General features: G+C 36.0%; 1 protein-coding gene across 10 annotated transcripts in view; it reads left to right on the top strand.

Annotated features, from left to right (window-relative positions):
* Nucleotides 1-23,554, top strand: part of S100PBP (S100P binding protein) — a 33,739-nt gene that overhangs the window by 3,910 nt on the left and 6,275 nt on the right. For 6 of the 10 annotated variants that reach the window (XM_010836926.1, XM_010836925.1, XM_010836931.1 and 3 more), the window contains 4 exons: nucleotides 1,772-1,888; nucleotides 2,605-3,455; nucleotides 3,880-3,968; nucleotides 5,343-5,446. In XM_010836926.1, the coding sequence (XP_010835228.1) occupies nucleotides 2,607-3,455; nucleotides 3,880-3,968; nucleotides 5,343-5,446 (1,042 nt within the window). In that variant the 5' untranslated portion in view covers nucleotides 1,772-1,888; nucleotides 2,605-2,606. Of the gene's footprint in view, nucleotides 1-1,771; nucleotides 1,889-2,604; nucleotides 3,456-3,879; nucleotides 3,969-5,342; nucleotides 5,447-8,756; nucleotides 8,785-23,554 lie in introns of those variants that run through there. The other 4 variants (XM_010836932.1, XM_010836933.1, XM_010836934.1 and 1 more) reach the window with 3 other exon arrangements.

The raw sequence follows: 23,554 nt of genomic DNA on the forward strand, positions 1-23,554 counted from the left end.
CCAGCTGTTTGTGGCCCCATGGTCTATAGCCTGCCAGGCTCCTTTCTTCATAAGATTTCCCAGTCAAGAATACTGGAGTGGGTTCCCATTTCCTACTCCAGGGGATTTTCCTGACTCAGGGATCCAACCAGCATCTCTCTCTTGCATCTCCTGCATAGGCAGGCAGATTCTTTACCCCTAGGGCCACCTGGGAAGCCTGGTGCCTAGAACTCTTCCACGATTGCTAAAAAATTGGTAAAATAAGATAAAAAGTCATAGCAATTCTTAAGTTTAACTATAACAGTTTAGTTTCTTTGATAAGACGTGTGTTACAGAGTTACATGAGTTAAGAGTTGTAAAATGTGTCTCACAGTGCGTAGTTTATAGTATGGGTGCTTAATAGTTTTTCCCTTTTTGTCCCATTTATCTAATTTCTAAGATGAGCAAGGCTTTTTTCTTTTTTTTTTAATTTTCCCCTATTTTATTGAGATATAATTCCCATATAACAGTGTATTAGTTTGGGGCTTCCCTGGTGGATCAGTGAGTAAAGAATCTGCCTGTAATGCAGGAGACCCAGGTTCGATCCCTGGTTTGGGAAGATCCCCTGGAGAAGGAAATGGAAACCCACTCCAGTATTCTTGCCTGGAGAATCCCATGGACAGAGGAGCCTGGTGGGCTACAATCCATGGAGTTGCAAAGAGTCGTTGCAAAGAGTTGGACACGACTGACTAACATTGTATTGGTTTAAGGTTTACAACATGACTTGATATACGCCTATAATGCAAGATGATTGCAACAATGAGTTTAGTTAACATACATTACTTCAGGTAGTTCTCTAGTGCTTTATTGCCCAAACCATTTTGTGTTTTCTCATATTGGTGCATAACTTGAGTGTTGTCTCTATTAGAAGATTATACATTCCTTGAGGGTGGAATCCATATCTTTATTTATTAGAAGTCATATAGAGACGTACTATCTAGCTCAGTCATGTGTGTTGATAGTAGCTCAGAAAATGTTTTCTGAAAGAATGCATGAGCCAAAACTAAAATTTAGAGAGGGAAGTGGAGTGGGGAAGAATTTACAGTTAAAAGGCTATAAGAATTTTCCAAATTTTCTATCACTTTTGCCATGTAGAAAATAATGAGAGATCAGGTCCATCATTAGCTACTTAAGACCTAATTTTTAATTACACAAGTATATATAAATATCAAGTAAAATAGTGAAGTCTCCCCTTGTCCCTCTCTTGATGCCCCTGCAGGTTATTATAATCATCAATTTTGTGTTGTGTTTTTCTAGACCTGTTCTTTGTGTTTATGTATGTATTGAAAATGAGGTTTTTGTATGTATGGTCATGACTACAACTTTTGGATCTTGGTGGAATCTTAGACATCACCTAATCCCAGTTCTCTTTCCCTTCTATATTTTTTAAATGAGGAAACAAGTCCCTGGTTAAATGGTTTGCCCAAATTATCACAACTAGTTAGTGACAGAACCAGGACTGTAGCCTAGGTCTTTAGACTCTCAAGACCATGCTCATCCTACTAGAGTGAATGATATTCTTAAGAAAGTATAAATTGTTGGGAGGAAGAAAACTAGTTCCTTAAGTTGCATAATTTTTCCTCTAAAGATTTTTCTTTGATGTTCTTGACTCAGAATCCAACTTTGTGGTATTTTAAAAAATATCAAGATCAAAATTAATAGATGGAGCGCCTTAAAGCATAATGCAGTTGACTTTGTAATTAGCAGAGTTGAAAGTGATGAGAAGATCCTCTAATTTTCTTTGTGCCTGCAGGAAGGTGGGAGTCAATCATTTTGACAAGTCTCCTGAAAGGAACAGCTAGCAGGAGCTGAACCCTTTTTCCATTTGGTCTCGTGGCAAAGGCAGAGATCACACCAGCAGCTCCACACAGTATGAAAGACAATTTTTTTTCTTCTTGTATGCATACAGTGGTTTCTTTTTAAATTTCAAAAGTAATACGTGTGTGTTTTCTAAAAAGTATACACTGTGAAAATCCAAACATTTTATATGTATGTATTTGTTTTGTTGTATGTTATAAATATTATTCCAGTGATAGTACATACAGATCCACTTCATTGTTTTTAAATAATTGTAAAGTATTCCATAAGATGAATGCACCATGATTTTAGTGAACAGTCTGGGGATGGACATCTAGCTTGTTTCCAATATTTGGATGTTCTGAATAATGCTGCTTTGAACACCTTTGTAACTGTATCTGTGTGTCTTTGTACAGGTATTTCTGCAAGGTAAATTTCCAGAAGTGAAATTGCTGAGTCAGATGCTATGGCCAAATTACTCTCTACAAAATATTGTACTGACTTACACTCTCACTGATAGTATGTGAGAATCCTTGTTTCTCACATTCTCACCAAAATAGATTATCTTGTCATTTTAATTTTTGCCACTTTGATAGGGAAAAAAAAATCTCATTGTTCTGATACCTATTTCCATGATTCTGGTAAAGTTAAATATCTTAAAACTTTCTCATGTTACAAATCATAGTGCAAAGAATTTGAAATACTAAGACACCATAACTCTCTAAAGCAGATTGGAGTTGATAAAAGGGTATTTCCTGTTCTCAGTGAAACTGCCTCTTATTTCTCCAGATATGATGTGCTCACTAGTGCCCTCTGAACAGTCTTCTGGTACCTCTCTCTTGCCTAAAGACAATGCTCCTTTTTCTTGGAGTTCCTTGGATGAGGATGAATTGGATGACTCCTTGCTGGAGCTATCTGATGGAGAAGATGATGGCCATTTCAGTTTCACAGAGGAACAGATTCAGGAACTCTTGAAAGATGATGACCTATCAAATGAGCACTTTCCTTGGGGAGGAGGGTTGCCTAGTGATGACAGCAGGAATGTTGAGAAGGGAGAGAAAGGGAGTCAAATTCCGCTTGACACTTCCCAAGAGAAAGATTCACCGTACAACATGGGACCAGAAGCTGAGACCCCTGACACATTCAAACTACCTCAACTAACTACATCAGTTGGTCATGGACCAACTCCTGCTAAATCGTTGAACAGACGCTTTGCACTAGAAAAGAATCTTATAAAAGTTACAGTTGCACCATTTGATCCAACAGTTTGTGATGTTGCACTTGATAAGGACAAGACTTACGTGTCCAAAGTTACATCCAGAGTTACTGAAAAACCCTCCTCCCTTGGGGAAGAGATGAGAGAAGATGATCTTAGCCCAAACGAGAGCACACTTTGCACAGAATCTGAAGGGATCAGCCCCGATAACTCTGCCTCTGATGGGCCCCCACTCCCTTCTTCAAACAGTAATTTTCAGCATACTGTCTTTGATAAAAATATGTCCGACAGTAAGAAAGCTACACCTGTATTCTCTCAGATCTTGGACCATTCAGAGACTCCTAATACAGGGTCATCCCGGAGAAATGGATCATATAAATCAAGTTTTGAAATGAAGTTACCAGTTTCCAGTTCATCCAGCAAGGTAAGTATGTTTTTCAAGGTGAAGAGAGGAATGAAACTATGTAATAGAGCTTTGTATTCAGATAAATTGGAGTTTGAAGCCTAACTAGCACTGTGTCCTTGGGCAAATTATTTAGCTTCTCTGTTTCCTCACAATTTCTTATCTATAAATTGGAGTAAGTAGTACTTTATAGTATATTGAAAATTAATAAAATAATCATAGTAACTTAGATAAAATTAACCATTTATTGAATAAGATGATTTTACTATTCTACTTTTTTCTTGAGATTACTATCATTATCTCATTTAAAGCACCTGTGTTGGTACCTGGTACAGTAAAGTTCACAAGTATGCTTGTATAACCTTTAGTTCAAGAATATTTCCATAAGTACTATTTTCAGTTATTTTCTTATAACTAAGGCCATCTTTCCTTGCTCTGAAAAAAGCAGGATGTTCTTGACAAGGATTCTGGGAAGCTAAAGGTCCATGAAAAAAGACTAGGCAAAGTCATTCCTGTTCTGCAAGCCAAAACGAGGTAAGGACATAGTGAAATATTCTGTTTTTTGTTGGTTCAATTCAGTTGCTTTCTTCTTCTCCTGAGTTTCTCCTTAGTGTGGGAAAAAAGCCCTGCGCCCTGAGTAAGCATACTTGAAGTTCTGGAACTACCAATAACTATGTGACCTTGGACAAATCAAATGACTTCAGTTTTTTGGTCAATAAAATGAGGCTAATGATGCCTTCTCTGCTGCCTCATAGGGTTATTTTTAAGAAAGAAAAAGACTTTAGTGAAAGCACTGTATAAATGTAAGATTTCTTTTCGTATGTGTGGGGAAGCCTGGTCACAGGCATAGGAAGTTAGAATAATTTTAACAAAAATGTTAAGATACATCTATAGAAAGTCATTTAAACATTTCTCCCAACTTGCATATATCTGTCCTTGGTGAAAAAATTTTATAGAGGTTGCAGATTTGGGTTACCTTTTCAGTCTGTTCTCTTGTTGCCAGGAGATGGCAGTATCTTTCCATGGGCCTTTTCAATTAGCAAAGCTATTTTTTTAGGTTGTGTCATATGTGCTTCCTTACAGTGAGATTTTTTTTTTAAATTTGATTACAGATATTAAATTTTTTCAGTAGTACAGATAAGGCTAAAATTGACTATAACCCCCTAATCCCAGTTTTCTGGTTTTTTTCTCTTTGTTTTGTTTGGGTTACTTCGAGGAGCTTTGTGAATTGCATACAATGAAAATTATACCAAGGTACACAAGTCAGGCTACTTGGAGCAATAATAAATTCACGATCTCATCCACAGACACTCAGTACAGTGTGATCAGCATGAGCAAAGATTGCCAGATCTAGCTGATTCTTTTTGGTCTTTAGCTTACTCAGTTTTTGTGTGGCTCTATGAAGTTAGTTATTTCCTTACTAACCTTGAATTTCTCGAAATGCTTTCTCTCTCTGTGGAGTAGGTAGTCTTCACTTTGCTATACCTTGCTAACAGGAGGTTGTATCTTTTTTCCTCAGCTCTATGCTTGATTGCAGCTTTGCATTACGTGACTTACACTGTCTTTTGTCATTGCATCTTAGTGTTTTGAGAGTTAGTTGTTCTAATCCATCGCTTCCTTGGTGGCTCAGATGGTAAAGAATCCACATGCAATGCGGAGGCCTGGGTTTGATCCCTGGTTTGGGAAGATCCCCTAGAGGCGGGCATGGCAACCCACTCCAGTATTCTTGCCTCAAGAATCCCCATGGACAAAGGAGCCTGGTGGGCTACAGTCCATGGCGTTGCAGAGTTGGATACAACGGAGCAACTAAGCACACACAACCCATCAACAGTATATGACTTCTCTGTACAAAGCACTATATTCATGGTTCTAACCAATTGTTTTTCCTCCTGGTTTGCTTTGTTAAAGGACTAATGTTCCGACATTTTCACCGTCAGACCTGGAAAAGCAGAAGCAAAGTTATCTCAGGAATGTCATTGCTCATATAGAAGACCCAGTGGATTCAAACCAAGGTAACATGGTAACCAAAGAATGGCCTGTAACAAATATGATGAGACTTTTTTATTCCAGTGTGATATAGCTTAAACTGGGAGATCATCTTGAATTTTTGTAAGTTGGTGAGAAAGGTAATTTCCTTATCCAAAGGTTTTCACTTTAAGGGATTGCCTAACCAGATAATCCTCAAGCTTGTTTGGCTAACTGGTATTAGAGAGGCATCCAAGGCAACTCATACCAGTACATGAAAAGAGTCTCATGGTTGAGGTCTATAACCAGACATTTTTTGTCTGGGATTTTTTTTGCTTCGGATTTTTTTGGTCTGAAAGATAGTAGAAATGACAACAACGAGGCACTGCTTAGTAATCATTGGGGTTTTTTGTTTGTTTGTTTGTTTGTTTTGAAATTTTTATCCTTGTTGCCTTCAGCCTTTAAAAGTAAAAAGCAGGTATTTTGGATACCATCTTGCATCTTGGCATCTGAATAAAAGCTCTTGGAAGGGTTGACTACCGTTCAGAATCTTCAGTCTGAGTTTTTCCTAGTTGATTAAAAGCTGTTGTAAACCAAAATGGCTAGATTCTTTCTCCAGGCCTCATGTTCATGTTTTTGTTCATCCTAAACTATTAGTTGATGGGAAGACTCCTAAAGGGAAGCTTGTAAATTATACTTAAGGTATGGAGGTTAGAAAATACTGATGAAAGAATTGCTTCTCAGAAAGATCAGTTCATATTCTATCATCTTAGCTTCTTTCTCTGTTCATTCAGCACAGTTTTCTCAGGTACTTTCAGTAGTGCTCAGTTTGAAGGTAAGGGATTGAAAATGTAAAGAGTAAGGTGGGTCTTGGACTCTGGAAATTGATAGTCCAGAGAAAGAAAACATAATTATCCTGCAATATTGATTAGTGTTCTAATAGAACTATGAATGAAGTGCAGTAGGAACAGGGAAGGAGTTTGTGTTTGGTAAAGAAGGATGTCCTAAGCAGCCTCCATTCAGAAGATAATTTAGTTCAGTTACTCTAAGATCTATTGTAAATCAGTAGGGAGGATTTTAGAAGGATTTTTGGCCAAAGATCCAAGGAGAACTCTCCTTTCTTTGACAAATCTTGAATTACTTGGTAGTTTTTTCTTTTTTGTTTTATAAGGCTATGAGCTAAAGGTTGAGAACTCTGAGATATCAGCCAGAAGAATTTTTACTCCAGGTTTTTATGTTTTTCCTCAGATTTCATTAAGCAATTAAGTACACTTGTACTGATTGCTTGGCCCTCTACTTGTGAGATCCCTTTGCTTGAACTAAAAGGATGTGTGAAACTAAAGACATCCCCACCCCCACCCCCATCACCCCACCCCTGCTGTCATTAAAGGGGCAGATTAAAAGTAGTTCATGTATATTCAACCTTTGTGGAAGAGACTTGATCGTTGCTCCCCTCTCTAAGGTGACTTACTTTCTTTTATATCTTAGGTAGTTGACAATGATCACATCCAGTCACATTTTCCTTTCTCATTTGGGGCATTTAAAAAGAAAATTTCATGGGAAGAGCAGTGAGTAGCTGCTCATATTACTGTATCTTTCCCAATCTCTTCCTCATTCAGCAATCCCTCTTCCATTTTATCACAACAATCTATATCCCATAAGGAACAACTAGAATAACTAAGAGAAAATCAGTTGCTTTAATGGTTGGGAGAACAAAGTCTGGTCTAGAGTTAACATCTGGGTTCATACCCTAGCACCACTGCTTTACTGACTTTGTGACCTTGAGCCAGTAAAAACTCCATTTTCTCATTTATAAGATGAAGATAACAGTGAAGCCTAACTGACATGAAAATTATATGTGTAAGTGGTGGTATAATACATAGAACAGCACATTGCCATAGCAAGTTTATTGAATATTTAGTATTATTAGCAAGAAATTGTGTCTTTTCATACTGAAATTTTTATAGGTAAAATAATGTGATGTCAGGTATTTGTTTTTAAATCTAAAAACAATATAAAAAAACAATCTGAAAAATTAGAGAAAACAGCTTTACAAAAATGTTGATAAATGAAGCTCAATGACTGAGTCATTGAGGGTGAGGGTGCTTATTATATGCTATTCTCTACTTTTGTGTATATTTGAAATTTTCCATGATAAAAGGTGTTTGTGTGTTTTTTTAAGTGCATCTTTTAGGGAATTTCTTTTTTGACATCTAAGAATTTTCAACATTACCAGCTACTCTAAAATTTTCATAGGCCTCAAGTGTTTTCTTCTGCCTTCCAGAAACCCAGTGTGATTCTAAATTCTGTGTCACTTTCCACATCTCAAGAATTTAAAGATTTTATATATCATATTGCAGGGGGGATATGGGCATATTCTTTCTCTCCTTTCTTTATATATGAATTTCTGGGCAGCCGGAAGCAAACAGAAGGAGCAGAGCACCCCTTGTCCTTTTTGAGATGTTTAGTGCTGTTTACCTTGGAAGAGTTTAACTCTGCAGGCTCCTTATTAGACACAGAAAAATAATAGGGGGCAGATTCAAAATTAGTTCCTATCAATTCAATTTGAACCCTCTGCATTAAGTTAAATCATCTTTCTCAGTTTATCAGTAATTTGTATATTACTGATATAGAATATAATAATTAAATCATCCTTCAACTCCATTATTATAGGTATAATCTCTGTTTAGTTTAGTGCCACATGGGTCATTAATAGCATTTACAGAGAAATACCTACCACTTCCTTTCTGTCATCCCCGCTAACAGATAACTTTATATTGGATTATAAATTCTTAGAGTTGGAAAGTACCATTAAGATCTTCTCCTTAATCTCCTACCATGTAAATCTATGCCATATATCTTTGCCAAAAAAGATTATTAAGCCTTTGCTTAGCGTCTAATAGTGCAGAACCCGTTACCTCATGAAGCAGACCATTTATTGCTTGGAAAATTCTTTCTTATTTAATGTGATATACAATGTTGTATTAGTTTCAGGTGTACAGCAAAGTGATTTAGTTATACATGTGCATATATTCATTCTTTTTCAGATGCTTTTCAGAAAATTCTAATTGTTAGAAAATTAGTCCTTACATTGACCAACTTGTGCTTCCTTATAATTTCCAGTGGTAGTTCCTAGTTCTGCCCTCTAGGATCACAAAAAATAACTACTCTCTTCCATTTACTTAATATATTTAAGGGCCTTTCCATATTAAATATCTCAAAGTGTTTTTAATGATTAAAAGAATCATATAATTTATTATTCCATCTTGATAAATTAGGTTATGTCCATTTTCATTAGTAATGCTGCAGTGAACATTCTGGTTCATAAATGTTTATGTACAACTCTTATTTCTATAGGATGAATGCCTAGAAGTGGAATTGCTGGGTAAAGTATATAAACATTTTTAAAACTTTTGTTAAATGTTACCAGATTGTCCTGCCCCAAAAACTAGTATTAATTTTTGCCACCAATTTAAGAGTAAATTTTAACATTTTGTTCTAATAATTAGTGAGATTAAACATTTTCACATGTTTTTTGGTAATTTATATTTAATCATAATTCCTTAAAATTATCTAATATCTAGTCTGTATTCCATCCAGTTTTCCCAAAAATGTCTTGTAAAGTGTTCAAACAGAATCTAATCAAGGATCATGTGTTTGGTTATCATCTCCTTAGTCTCTCATAATCTAGGTCACTTGTTTTGTAGATTGTCCCTCCTTCTGAATTGTGTCTGATTGTTCCTTGTGGTGTTGTTTAACTTGTTCCTCCATCCACTGTATTTCCTGTAAACTGGAAGTTGGGCCTAGAGGAGGGATTAGATTCAGATTAAGCATTTAAAATAAGCTGGAATAATTCATAGATACCGTTGTGTATACATCCTGTATCAAGTAAGGAGGCACCATCTAATGACAGATTGGTCCACTGATAGAGATGCTAAGTTTGATCACTTTGTTAAATGTTCACTGCTACATCTTTCCATTTGAAGGTACATTTTCCCCTTTGTAATTAGTAAATTATCTGGGGGTGATGCTTTGGTACCATTTGAAAATCCTTGCACAACTGTTATTCATCTAATGGTTTGAACATTCATTGGTGATCTCTGTCTGAATTAGCTACTACACAGAGAGTTGTGTAGGAAATGTTTGTTTCCTAAATACATCATTTCTTCTAGAATTACTAGTTGTTAATTCTTGTATAAAGAATTTAATGTTTTTTTAGTATCACTATTATGGTTTTTTAAAAAAATCAGTATCTTCTAATCAGTTATAGTCATGACCCTTTTTGTTGCTTCATTTGTTCCGGTTTTGACTAATGAGAAATCCTTTAAGTGAGCTCTTATGTCTTCTGACATGACCCCGTAAGTCTTTTTTTTTAATTGTGATTTTTAAAAAGTAACATAAGAGTAGAACATGGCTTAGTGACTGAACAACAACAAAACATGAAATTTATCTTTAGCCATTTTTAAGTGTACAGTTTAGTAGTGTTGTTTATTCACGTTGTTGTGAAACAAATCTCTAAAACATTTCTGTCTTGCAAATCTTAAACTCTGTACCCATTAAAAAATAACTAACTTCCCCCAACACTCCTCCAAAGCCCCTAGTAACCATTTTGTTTCTATGAATTTTAATTCTTTATAGAATCATACCATACTGGACTTTTTGTGACTGGTTTATTTGACTTATTATAATGTCCTCAAGGTTCATCTGTGGTATAGCATGTTCCAGAATTTCCTTCCTTATGGATGAATAATATTCCATTGGGTGTATAAAATATACCACATTTTGTTTATCCATTCCCCCTTTTGTGGACATTTGGATTGCTTCCACCTCTTGGCTATTGTGAATAGTGCTGCTTATGGACATGGGTGTGCATACCTCTTTGAGACCCTGCTTTCAGTTCTTTGGATATGTCCCCAGAAGTGGGGTTGCTGGGTCATATGGTAGTTCTGTTTCTAATTTTTTACTTCCATAGTGTTTAACACAGTGATTGTACCATAGTATTTTGGAATCTCACCAACAATGCACATGAGTTCCAGCTTTTCTACATCCCCACCAATGCTTGTTATTTTCTGTTTTCTGTGGTAGCTTTCCTAATGAGTGTTAAATCAGTATTCATTATTTGTGTTACAACTAAGTAAATACTGTATACTGCAAAGCCAAGTGGTATAGTACTATGGCTTCATTTTTCTTTCTTGAATTTATTTGTTTTTCTCGAGTTGTTAATTAGCTCACTTTTTAAAAATTACAAATGAGTTTATTTTTTTTACAAGTACAACTTACATTATTAGTATTTCCCCTTCTTCCCCTTAGAGAAGGAAATGGCAATCCACTCCAGTACTCTTGTCTGGAGAATTCCATGGACAGAGGAGCCTGGCAGACTACAGTGCATGGGGTCGCAAAGAGTCAGACACGACTGAGCGACTGTTGTTCACACTTACTCACTTCTTCCCCTGGAAATGCTCAGATATACCCAATAATTATCAATTCATTTTTAATTATTTTTTGGAGACTTTCTTCCTCGAGCCTTCTGTTCTCCTGCTCTAATCTGTACTGCTTGTTCTCTAGGCCTGCTGCAGAGCTGTCATCTTAGTATTTTCCTTTACTGCCCTTTTGGGTTAAATCCTGTTTTCTAAATTCCATTTCTTCCTCTTTCTTGATCTTTGTCTTAGTGAAGCACATTTGAGAATTTCTTTTTTCTTTTTTGAGAATTTCTAAGTAAGGGCATATAGGAAATAAATTTGTGGGGCTCCTTCATATCTGAAAATATCTTTGTCCTCATATTTGATTGATGGTTTGATAGAGAATTCTAAATTGAAAAGTCATTTTTGCTTAGAAATTTGAAGGCAGACATCCAGTGTTGCTGTTAAGAAATCTGGTTTCAGTTTAATTTTTAAAAAATACTCATTTATTTGTTTTTGGCTACACTAGGTCTTAGTTTTAGCTTGCGGGATCTTTCGTTGTGGGCGTGGGCTTCTCTCTAGTTGTGGCCTGCAGGCTCTAGAGCTTGGGGGCTCAGTAACCCTGGGCATGTGGGATCTTAGTTCCTGAACCAGGGATCGAACCCTCATCCCCTGCATTGAAAGGCAGATTTCCAACCACTGGACCACCAGGGAAGTCCCTCAGTTTAATTTTTATTTCTTTGTATGTGACCTGTTTTTTCTCTCTGAAAATTTTTAGTCTTTTCTATCCACTGTATCTGATAATTTATACTGATTATTGAGATATCTTGGTGCAGTTTTTTTTTAACATTTTTTTTTAAAGTATTTATTTGGTTGTGTCAGGTCTTAGTTGTGGCATGCAGGATCTTTGTTGTGGCTTGTGGGATCTTTCTAGTTGCAGCATGTAGGATTCTTTAGTTGGGGCATGGGAATTCTTAGCTGTAGCATGTGGGATCTGGTTCCCTGACCAGGATCGAACCCCAGGCCTCCTGAATTGGGGGCACGGAGTCTTAGCCCACTGGACCACCAGGGAAGTCCATGTAGCTATTTTTCTTCTTTCTTCCATTCTTTGTACTTTATAGACACTAAGTGGGCCTTTTTAATTTGGATATGTATTTCTCAATTCTGAGAAGTTCTTATATTTCTTTGATAATTGTTTCTTCTTTGTATAATCTGTTCTCTAAGAAATTCCTAATAGTTAGATATTGAATTTCCAGGAACTGATCTTCTATGTCTCATCTTTTCTTTCCTTTTTTCTACCTGTCTCTTTTTCTGTTAATATTTTCTGGGATATTTCCTATTCTTGTATTGACTTCTTTATTTTTACATTCACATTTGTGGTTTCCAAGAATTCTTTCCTGTTTTTCTTAGAATATTCTTATTTTATGAATTAATTTATTTATCTCCAGATATTTTTTCTCTTTTGAGTTATAATTGATGAAATACAATAAACTGTACAAATTTAAATACAATTTGTTAAATTTTGACATATGTAAACACCCTGAAACTAACTGCAACCAAAATAAAACTACTGTAACACCCCAGAATTTCTTTGTGCCCCTTTGTAATTCTTCCCTTTCTGTCTTTTCTTATTCCCTCCACTCCCCAGGCCATCACTGGTTTGCTGTCATTTTATGCACTTCTTTGAGCATAGCTTCTTTCTTAAAAAGTAATTATTTTGAAATTCATTATATTCTTGGTAGTTTACTCCTTTTTATTGCTGAGTAGTATTCCCTGAATAGCTATACCACAGTTTGTGTATCCATCCATTCCTCTGTTGATGGGCATTTGGATTGTTTCCAGTTTTTGGCTATTTAATAAAGCTGTTACAAACTTTCATGTACAAATCTTTGTATGGATATACTGTCAATGACAGGGTCATATGGTAGATATGGTAGATATGACTTAGCAGCAGCAGCAGTATATGGAAATTCAATTTATTTTTGTACATTGATCTTATATTCTACAACTTTGCTGCTGCTAAGTCACTTCAGTCGTGTCCAACTCTGTGCAACCCCATAGATGGCAGCCCACCAGCCTCCCCCGTCCCTGGGATTCTCCAGTCAAGAACACTGAAGCGGGTTGCCATTTCCTTCTCCAATGCATGAGAGTGAAAAGTGAAAGGGAAGTCACTCAGTCGTGTCCGACTCTTCGAGACCCCATGGACTGCAGCCTACCAGGCTCCTCCGTCCATAGGATTTTCTAGGCAAGAGTACTGGAGTGGGGTGCCATTGCCTTCTCCAACAACCTTGCTAAATCAGTTTATTAGTTTTGGTACCTATTTTGTAGATTCCATCAGCTTCTACATATGTAATCATGTCATTAGCAAATAAATACATTTTACTTGTTCATTTCCAATTTGGATGCCGTTTATTTTTCTTGGACTTATTAGGCTGGCTAGAACCTCCAGTACAGTGCTGAATACAAGTAATACAAGGAATTTGCTGCTGCTCTTAAGAGGAAAACGTTTAGTATTTCACCATTAACTATTATGTTAGCTTTATGTTTCTTTTAATACCCTTTATCAACTTGAGAATGTTCCCTCATATTTAAGATCTCTTGAGAGGTCTTATTAGAAATGGGTGTTGGGTTTTATTAAATACTTCTGCATCTGTTGAGATAATCATACAGTGTTAGAGAATTATATTCTTTGATTTTCCATTGTTAAACCAATCATGCATTCCTGGTCTTATGCATTCTGTACTTGGTCTTAAAGTATTATCTTTATAATAATAGCATTGGGTTGATTTGCTAAAATTTTGTCATGAATTTTGTTATGAGTCTATCTTCACAAGGGATGTGGTCTGCACTTTCCTTGTAATCTCTTTGTGTGGTCTTGGTAGCAAAGTAATGTTGGCCTAACAGAATGAATTGAGAATTCTCTGGAAGAATTTGTATATAAAAACTGGTATCCCTTTTGGGGTGAACTTGGGTAATCTTTCAAGGAATTTATTTCATTTAAGTTGTTAAATTCATTGGCTCACAGTTAATAATATTCCCTTATAAGCCTTTTATATATTATCTAGTGATATCTTTCCCATTTTTAGTATTGATCATTTGTGTTTTCTGTCTTCTAATCAGTCTGGTTTAAAACTTTATAAACAGTATTATTCTCTTTTTTTTTTCTTTTTTAAAAACAGCCTTTTCATTGATTTTTTTTCTATTTTTTTGTTTTACTAATTTCTATTCTGATAGATATTTATTGCTTCCTTTTTTCTGATTACTTTGAGTTTCATTTGCTTTTCTTTTTCTAGTTTTCTTTAGATGGTTGCTAAGATCATTGATATCAGACCTTTCATTTCTAATTTAGTGAAGGATGTTAGGGGCAAGAGGAGATAAACTCATGCCAACCTGGTATGTTTATCTGGAAATAAGCCTTATCTTTAAATCAACTTTATTGTAGTATGTTTTAATGCAATAAAATGAGCCCCTTTTAAGTGTACACTTTGGTGAGTTTTGACAGTTTTATGTACTTGTGAGATCATCATAGCAATCACAATTGATAAAAGATTCCCATCACCCTAAAAATTTCCCTTGTGCTCCATCCCAGTCAGTCTGTCCCTGCCCCAACTCCAGCTTTGGGAAAGCACTGATTTGTTTTTGGTCACTGTAGATTAGATTTGTCTTTTCTAGGATTTCATATCGGAGAAGGCAATGGCAACCCGCTCCAGTACTCTTGCCTGGAAAATCCCATGGACGGAGGAGCCTGGTAGGCTGCAGTCCATGGGGTCGCTAGGAGTCAGACACGACTGAGCGACTTCACTTTTCACTTTCGTGCATTGGAGAAGGAAATGGCAACCCACTCCAGTGTTCTTACCTGGAGAATCCCAGGGACGAGGGAGCCTGGTGGGCTTCCGTCTATGGGGCTGCACAGAGTCGGACACGACTGAAGCGACTTAGCAGCAGCAGCAGCAGGATTTCATATAAATGGAATCATGCAATATGTGCTCTTGTGTTTGGTTTTTTACTTGAAATAGTTTTTTTAAAACAACAACAAATGACTCCATATTGTTGTCTATATCAGTAGTTTTTCACTGCTGAATTTTTCCTTGTATAAATATACCACAGTTTAGTCATTTGTTGATAGACATTTCTGTTTCTAGTTTTTTGTTATTATGAATAAAGCATCTATGAACATACATATATGGGATTTTTGTGTTAATGTGTTCATTTCTCTAAGGTAAATAATTAGTGGAATTACTGAGTCATTTAATATCTGTCTTTTTTTAACTCTATAAGAAACTTCCAAACTGTTTTCCAAAGTGATTATACTATTTTATGGCTTTTGTAAGGCAAAGTCTTAGGCTTTTTGTTGTGATTGTTTTGTTTTTAAATATGAGTATCTAGTTCTAACATTAAAAAGATTATATTTTCCATGGATTTATTTCTGAATTGTCTGTTCTGTTCCATTGGTACATGAATCTTTTCTTATGTCAATATTACTATAACTTTATAGTAAGTCTTAAAATTGTTTGGTCCTTTGAATTTCCATAATTTTAAAAAATCAGTTTTAGCATGTCAATTTGTTTAAAAAAAAATACCTGTTGGGTATTTCATTGGGATTGTGTTGCATCTGTAGAGCAGTTTGGGGAAAGTTGATATTATAATGATTTTGAGGCTTCCAATGCATGATGAGGATCATGGATGAGGATATATCTCCATTTATTTCTGTGTTTAATTTCTTAGCAGTTTTTTGTGCAGGTCTTGTACATACTTTGTTAAATTAATTCATAAGCATTTATGCTTTTTATGATATTGTAACTGATAAAATTTCAATTTCTAGCTGGTCATTGCTAGCATATACAGACTATATATATATATATATATTTAGTATTAGTATTTGGCTTTTCAGGGGAGAAGGGGATGACAGAGGATGAGATGGTTGTGTTGGTTTTTTTACAATTGATTTTTTATGTTGAACTTAACATCCTACAACCATGCTAAATTTTTCTGTTAACTTCTAGTAACTTTTTAATAGACTCCTTATTTGTCTGCAAATAAGGACAGTTTACTCCTTCCTTTCTGATCTGTAAGCTTTTTATTTCTTGCCTGATAGCACCTTTATCATACATTAGTACATTATTAGGACCTCTAGGACCTCTAGTACATTAAGTATGATACATTAGATATAGCTTTATCATAGATGCTCTTTATCAGGTAAGGAAGTTCCCTTTTTATTAGTAGTTTTGTGGGAGTTTTTATCATGAATAAGTGAACTTTGTCAAATGAACTTTACTTGAGTCATGGTGTTTCTCCTTTTTTTCTGTAATGTATATTACATTTATTGACCTTTTTTTGTCTGTTAGACCAACGTGCATTCCTGGGATAATCTCACTAGGTCTTGATGAATTATCTTTAGTCAATATGCTAGTCTTTTTAGGTTTCTTTTTTGTCTTGTTCCTAACGAATATTGGTCTTTAATTTTTCTTGTATGTATTGTCCTCTTCTGGTTCAAGTATCATGGTGATGCTGGCTTCATAAAATTAGTTGGGAATTGTTTTCTTCTCAGTTTCTCAGTTTGTTGCAGGATTGGTATTGTTTCTTCCTTTATATGTTTGGTAGAATTTACTCATAAAGCCTGGACTTTTCTTACTGGCAGGGTTTCTAACTACAGATGTATTAATAGTAGATATAGGGCTTTTCAGAATTTCTTTATCGTCTTGAGTCCATTTTAGTAATTTCTCTTACAAGGAATTTGTCCATTTTATCTAAGTTGATTACTTTATTGGCATAAAATTATTCTTAATATTTCCTTATTATTTCTTTACTGTAGGATCTGTAGTGATGTTCACTGTTTCATTTCTAATATTGGTAATTTGTCATTTTTTTCCTTAAATCTAGTTAAAGCTTTATTAATTTTATTTTTTCCCAAAAAGTAAGTCTTTAGTTTCATATTTCTATATTATTTTTGGCTATTTTCTTTTCTTCACTTTATTATTTCTTTTCCATTTACTTTGGGTTTAATTTGCTCTTGTTCTGTAGCTTTTATTGTGGAAACTTAGAGCACTGGTTTGAGACCTTCTAACTCCTGTAAGCATTTAAAGTCTCAGATTTCCCTCTTAAGTGCTACTTAGGTGCATCTCACAAATTTGATGTGTGTTCATTTTCATTTCTTTCAAAGCAATTTCTAATTTCCTTTGTGATTTCTTGAAGTGTGTTGCTTTATTTCCAAATATTTAGGAATTTTCAGCTATCTTCCTATTATATCTAGTTTAATTCTCTTACGGTTAGAGAATATACTTGGTGTGATTTCAGTCCTTTTAAATAAACTGTGGCTTACTTTATAGGCCAGCATATGGTCTATCTTGGTGAATGTTCCATGTGTACTTGAAAATGTATATTCTGATTTTGGTAAAGTGTTCTATAAATTTCAATGAGGTTTTGGTGGTTGATAGTGGTGTTCAATTCTATATCCTTACAGATTTTTTTATTAAAAAAGAAGTGTTCATATCTCTAACCCTAGTTGAAGATGTTTTTATTTCTCTTTTCGGTTCTGTCATTTTTGCCTCATGTATTTTGAAACTCTGCAATTTGATGCGTAATATGTTTAGGAATATTATGTCCTTGTGACATAATAATATTGACATAAAATTGATTCCTTTATCATTATGAACTCTCTATACTCTTAGTAATATTTCTTGTTTTGGAGTCTTATTTGTCTAATATTAATATTGCCATTTGAGTTTTCTTTTGACTAGTGTTTGCATGGTATGTTTTTTTTCATCCTTTTAACCTAGCTATATCTTTGTGTTTAAAATGGATGTCTTATAGACAACATATAGTTAGGTCTTGCTTTTTTCCCCTAGTGTCTCACAGTCTGTCTTTTAATTCAGGTGTTATTTCGGTTATATTTAATATAATTATCAGCATGGTTGGATTTAAATCTAACATTTATCACTTGTTTTCTGTTTGTCTACCAGTTGTTTCTTCTTTCATCTTTTCCTGCTTTTTTTGAGTATTTCTAAGTATTTTCTCTTATCTCCATGCTTGACTTACTACCTATACCTCTTTGTTTTATTTTCCGTGGTGGTTCTAGGATAGTAGTTTTCAAAGTTTTTGGTCTCAGGACTCATTTGCAGTTTTACAGATTATTCATACTCTTAAAAATTGAGAGTCCCAAAGTGTTTGTTTGTGTGCATTGTATCTATCTTTATGCAACCAGATAACTGGTAAATTATTAAAATGTTTATTCATATATTTTAAGGTAACAAATTCATTGCATGTTAACATAGTGTTTTTATTAGAAATAACTGTAATTTTCAAAACAAAGCCAAAATTTTGGGACTTTCCTGGTGGTCCAGTGACTAAAAAGACTCCATGCTCCCAACGCAGGGGGCCTGGGTTCAGTCCCTGGTCAGGGAACTAAGATCCCATATGCCATAACTAAGACCTGGTACAGCCAAATAAATTCACTAAATAAATAAAAAGAATTTTAAAAAAATTTTAGGGAGAAGAATGCAATGATTACATTTAATATCTGGCTTAATAGAAAACTACCAGATTCTCATATGTGGTTCTGGGTTCCATATCATGTCATGTAGCCTCTTGAAAACTCCCCAGTACACTGGTAAGTTACAAGTAGTAAAAGCAAATAACATTTTAGTATTGTTATGAAAATAGTTTTGATCTTGTGAAGGCTTTGAAGAGAACTGAGAACTCCTGGGGACCATAGGACATACTTTGAGAACTGTTGCTCTATAGATTACAGTACACATCTTTAATCACTCTACCTTCAAATAGTTACCACTTATACTGTTAAGCTTCCCTAGTGGCTCAGATGGTAAAGAATATGCCTGCCATGCAGGAGACCTGAGTTCCATCCCTGGGTCGGGAAGATCCTCTGAAGAAGGGAATGGCAACTTACTAGAGTATTCTTGCCTGGAGAATTCCATGAACAGAGGAGCCTGGCAGCCTACAGTCCATGGGTCTCAAAGAGCTGGACAGGACTGAATGACTAACACTTTAACATATACTGTAAGGCCCTAACAGTAGTACCCTTCCAAATCTGCACTTTTTTGCTATTGATTTCATATATACATATATTATAAACTCTTCAATATATTATTGCTTTTAATGTAAGTAGTTATTTTTTTAAATTTCTTGGCCATGCTGCATGACATGCAGAATCTTTGTTCCCTAAGCAGGGATCAAACCCACACCTTCTGCACGGGAAGTGAGAAGTCTTAACCATTGGACCTCCAAGAAAGTCCCAAGACAGATATCTTTTTAAAATGTTTTTTAAATGAGAAAAGGATTTTTATATTTACTCACATATTTCCATTTCCAGTGCTCTTGATTTGTTTCCGTCTCACATTTTCTTTTTTCCTGGTGAACTCCTTTTAGTTTCCCATGGTGCAGATCTGCTGGTGATGAAGTCTCTTTGCTTTTGTTTACTTATTTTATGTTTGTTGGGCCTTCATTTAAAAAACAGTATTTTAATTTTAAAAAATTATAAGCTCCTAGACTCATAGGAAATTTCGAGTCTCATCTCACTTGTTTCCCTTCCTTTCATTTCAGTTCAGTCGCTCAGTTGTGTCCAACTCTTTGCGACCCCATGGACCGAAGCACGCCAGGCTTCCCTGTCCATCACCAACTCCCAGAGCTTGCTCAAACTCATGTCCATCGAGTCGGTGATGCCATCCAACCATCTCATCCTCTGTAGTCCCCTTCTCCTCCTGCCTTCAGTCTTTCCCAGCATCAGGGTGTTTCCCAATGAGTCAGTTCTTTGCATCAGGTGACCAAAGTATTGGCGCTTCAGCATCAGTCCTTCCAATGAATATTCAGGACTGATTTCCTTTAAGACTAAAGGAATCTGTTACCTTCCCTTACAGATCACAATTCTGAGCAGTCTGAAAACGGATGTTTCATACATTTTGCCTAGTCTCTAGTTGCTTGCAGTAGAGATATGCCCATTCGTTATGATTAGAAGTCTCTGCTTTGATTTTTGCTGAAGATCATAAACAGCAGTGGTTATGTAAATTCTGTTTCTGTATTTGCCAGTACTGTTAAGGGCATTCATACATCATTCAGTATCCCCTATATAATACATCACTGCAGAAGTGAATTATGTAACTTCTATTTTTTTCGCTTTTTGCCTTGTGTGCATGGAAAACCAGTCAAGATTTGTACTAAATCATCATAGGGGTTTTTTTTTTGTTTGTTTGCTGGTTTTTTGGCCATACTTCATGGTATGTGGGATGTTAGTTCTGAGCGCAGGGACTGAACCTGTGTCTCCTGCATTAGGAGCATGGAGTCTTAACCACTGGACTGCAAGTGAAATCCCTTATCATAGTTCCATTGACCTGGAGGTGACATGTTTGCATTCTTGCTTTCCGGTTAATCTTTTTTTTTTCTTTTTTCTGTTTTGATGGTACCACATGACTTGTGGGATGTGGGATCTTAATTCCCCTACCAGGGATTGAACCCAGGGCCCTCAGCAGTGAGAGCTCAGAGTCCTAACCATTGGACTGCCAGGGAATTCCCTACTCCTATTTAATTAATCTCTTTGTAAAAGAGTCCCTTGGACAGCAAGAAGATCAACCAGTCAATCCTAAAGGAAATCAATCCTGAATATTCATTAGAAGGACTGAGGCTGAAGCTGAAGCTCCAATACTTTGGCCACCTGATGTGAAGAACTGATTAATTGGAAAAGATCCTGATGCTGGGAAAGATTGAAGGCGGGAGGGGAAAGGGACGACAGAGGATGAGATGGTTGGATGGCATCACCAACTCAATGGACATGAGTTTGAGCGAGCTCCAGGAGTTGGTGATGGACAGGGAAGCCTGGCGTATTGCAGGCCATGGGGTCACAAAGAGTCAGACACGACTGAGCGAATGAACTGAAAAGCAGTAGCCTGTAACCCTGTAGCACAGTTTTTTTTCCTTTCCTTTTTCATTCCCTCCCCTGTACTAGGTATTTTTTTATTACATTAAATAGAGACATTGTGATTACCTTTAAGTAACTGAATTTAAGGATTTATAGGAAAAGAGGAAGATTAGAGGCTCAACAATGTAGCTCTGTCTCATACTAAAGAAGAATCAGCCATAGAGCCAGGCCCCTTCAAAACAAGTGCCTTTTGTTTCCTATATAATAGGTTTTCCCTGCTGAGTTATTGATCCTGATCCTTCTAATCTGTCTCCATAACTAGTGCTTCTGCTGTTCTTTACTAGCTATCTCAAGTGTCCATCCTGTCCTAGAGCCCTGCCTGTGTGTGCTGTTCTCTGTCGTCTTATTATTTAGGCTCTTGTTCACATTCCAAGGGAGAGTATCTGATTGATTCACTTAATGATCTGCTGGTGCTAGGCCAGCTCTTAGATCATTAGCCAGCAGAGAGAGTCTTTGTTCTTGGTCACATGGTACAAAGTATGGTGATGTGTAAGACCTGTCAGAAGGGCCATTGGCATAGCAAGCATTCAACATTATCAATTATATTACAATAATTGATTTACTTTTAACCTATTAAGGATAATTACTAGACTGGATTTTCCCTCAAATCAGTCAGCTGCATATTTATAGATTAAGGTTTCAGTGAACTGCTGATCCCATGTTTGAAATGTTGAGGTTTTTTCCTCCTAATTTCATTCTTAGATGAATTTCATTCTTAGCCACAAAACAAAGGATGGTCTTCACCACCTTTTAGCCACGACTTAAAATAAAACCGTGGTCCTGATTATTGGTCCAAGAAAGCCCATCTGTTAAAAACTATGAAGAGAAGAGAAAAGTAAAGTGTTTCCATTCTTGTTAGCATCTCTAAATTTGTAGGAAGAAGAGACTGAAGCTATGAGCTGAAATAAGGTTTTTGGATTAATAGCTCCATATGGGTTTGAATCCTGGCTTTCCCATTTACTTGATGATAGTTGAGTATCAGGCTTCCCCAGTGGCTCAACAGGAAAGAATCCACCTGCAACACAGGAGCTGGAGGAGATGGAGGTTCAATCCCTGGGTTGGGAAGATCTCCTGGAGTAGGAAATGGCAACACACTCCAGTATTCTTGCCTGGAGAATCCCATGGACAGAGGAGCCTGGCAGGCTACAGTCATAGGGATGCAAAGAGTCAGGCACAAACGAAGCAACTTAGCATGCACACACAGATGAGTATCTTTTCTAAGTTTCAGTTTATTCATGAATAAAATGGAGATTATGTAATTTGCCTCATGTAGGTGTTGGGATTAAATGATAGGATATATACACCGACTCGTTGGACATGAGTTTGAGCAAGCTCCGATAGATGATGAAGGACAGGGAATCTTGGTGTGCTGTAGTCCATGGAGTTGCGAAGTCGGACATGACTGAGTGACTGAACAACAGCAACAATGCAAAGCAGTTAGCCGAGTGCTTGGTACATAATACATACTTGAAAAATATTAGTTCCCAGTATCTCTAGATCATTGTCTTACTAATAATAAAGCTTACGCTGGTACATCAATAAGTTCATAGTGCTAATGAAAATTAACATTTCTTGATGCATAAGCTAATTTTTGGGCCTTTGTTTATTCAGTGCTGTGTTAGGTACCAACTGGATATACAAGACATTTTGCAATATATGATTCTTGTTTTCTAATCCCCACAGTGAAATGTCAGTCCTAGAAAATGTTTAAGGAAACTCAACCCTGTGATGGTATTATTTTGTTGGAATTCGGACTCTGTAACTAGCTGTTTGAATTTCCTCTCTATGCCTCAGTTTCTTCATTTGTAAATTGGAGGAAATACCTTATAAGATTGTTGAAAGGAATAAATGAGCTAATATATGTAAAGCACATAGAATACTGCCTGATACATGGTAAATGCTAGCAGTTGAATACTTGGAATACTTGGGCCTAATCAATCAGCCATTTTCTTTTCTTAAAGTGAATGAGTTTCTTTGTTGGAGGTTTATGGTGTATCTTTAGTCTCCATCATCAGGACAGTTGAGTCTAGGTGGAAGAGTTGAGTGAGCTGAAGGACATGGTTTGAAGATTATCACGTTCCATTTTGAGATTGGACACTAGACTTTTCATATCTTGCCAGCCCTCCTTTGATGATGCTTTGTCAGAAAAAAATGTATCTTGAAATTCTTACAAACCTGATTTCCTCGCCAAAGAACATTGAAATGTTCTTTTTGTGGGGGGTAGAAGAAGGGGGCTGCTAATGATGTGAAAGTATGATAAAGGAAAGGCAATTTGAATAGAAAACTTTGATTTTAGCTTAACAAATCAAATTGGCCAAGGATTTTCTAATCAAAAGCTACCTCTCTCTTAAAGGGAAAACTCATTTCTGATTTGTATTTCCTTCTCAAGAAGTGAGATTAATATGTTTTATTTTTATATTAATGAAATTGAACATCTTTTTGTTATGTTTATTGATTGAAAAAGACCCTGATGTTGGGAGAGACTGAGGGCATGAGGAGAAGGAGATGGTTGGATGGCATCATCTACTCATGGATGAGTTTGAGCAAGCTCTGGGATAGTGAAGGACAGGGAAGCCTGGTGTGCTGCAGTTCACTGGGTCACAAAGCATTGGACATGATTTAGCAGCTGAACAACAACCTTGATTACTATATTACATTCGTGAATTACCTACTCATGTCCTTGATCTCTTTTGTTTGTTTCATGAGGAGACTGATCTTTATAGAATAAGGACAGTAAACCCCTGCAAATACATTTCAAGTATACTTTTCATCTTGTCAGTTACCTTCTTTTTCCCTTGGTTGTGCTTTTTTAAACTGCATAGAAATTTTTA

The sequence above is a fragment of the Bison bison genome, unplaced genomic scaffold (assembly GCF_000754665.1).
Source record: "Bison bison bison isolate TAMUID 2011002044 unplaced genomic scaffold, Bison_UMD1.0 scf7180017864068, whole genome shotgun sequence".
NCBI classification, from domain to species: Eukaryota; Metazoa; Chordata; class Mammalia; order Artiodactyla; family Bovidae; genus Bison; species Bison bison.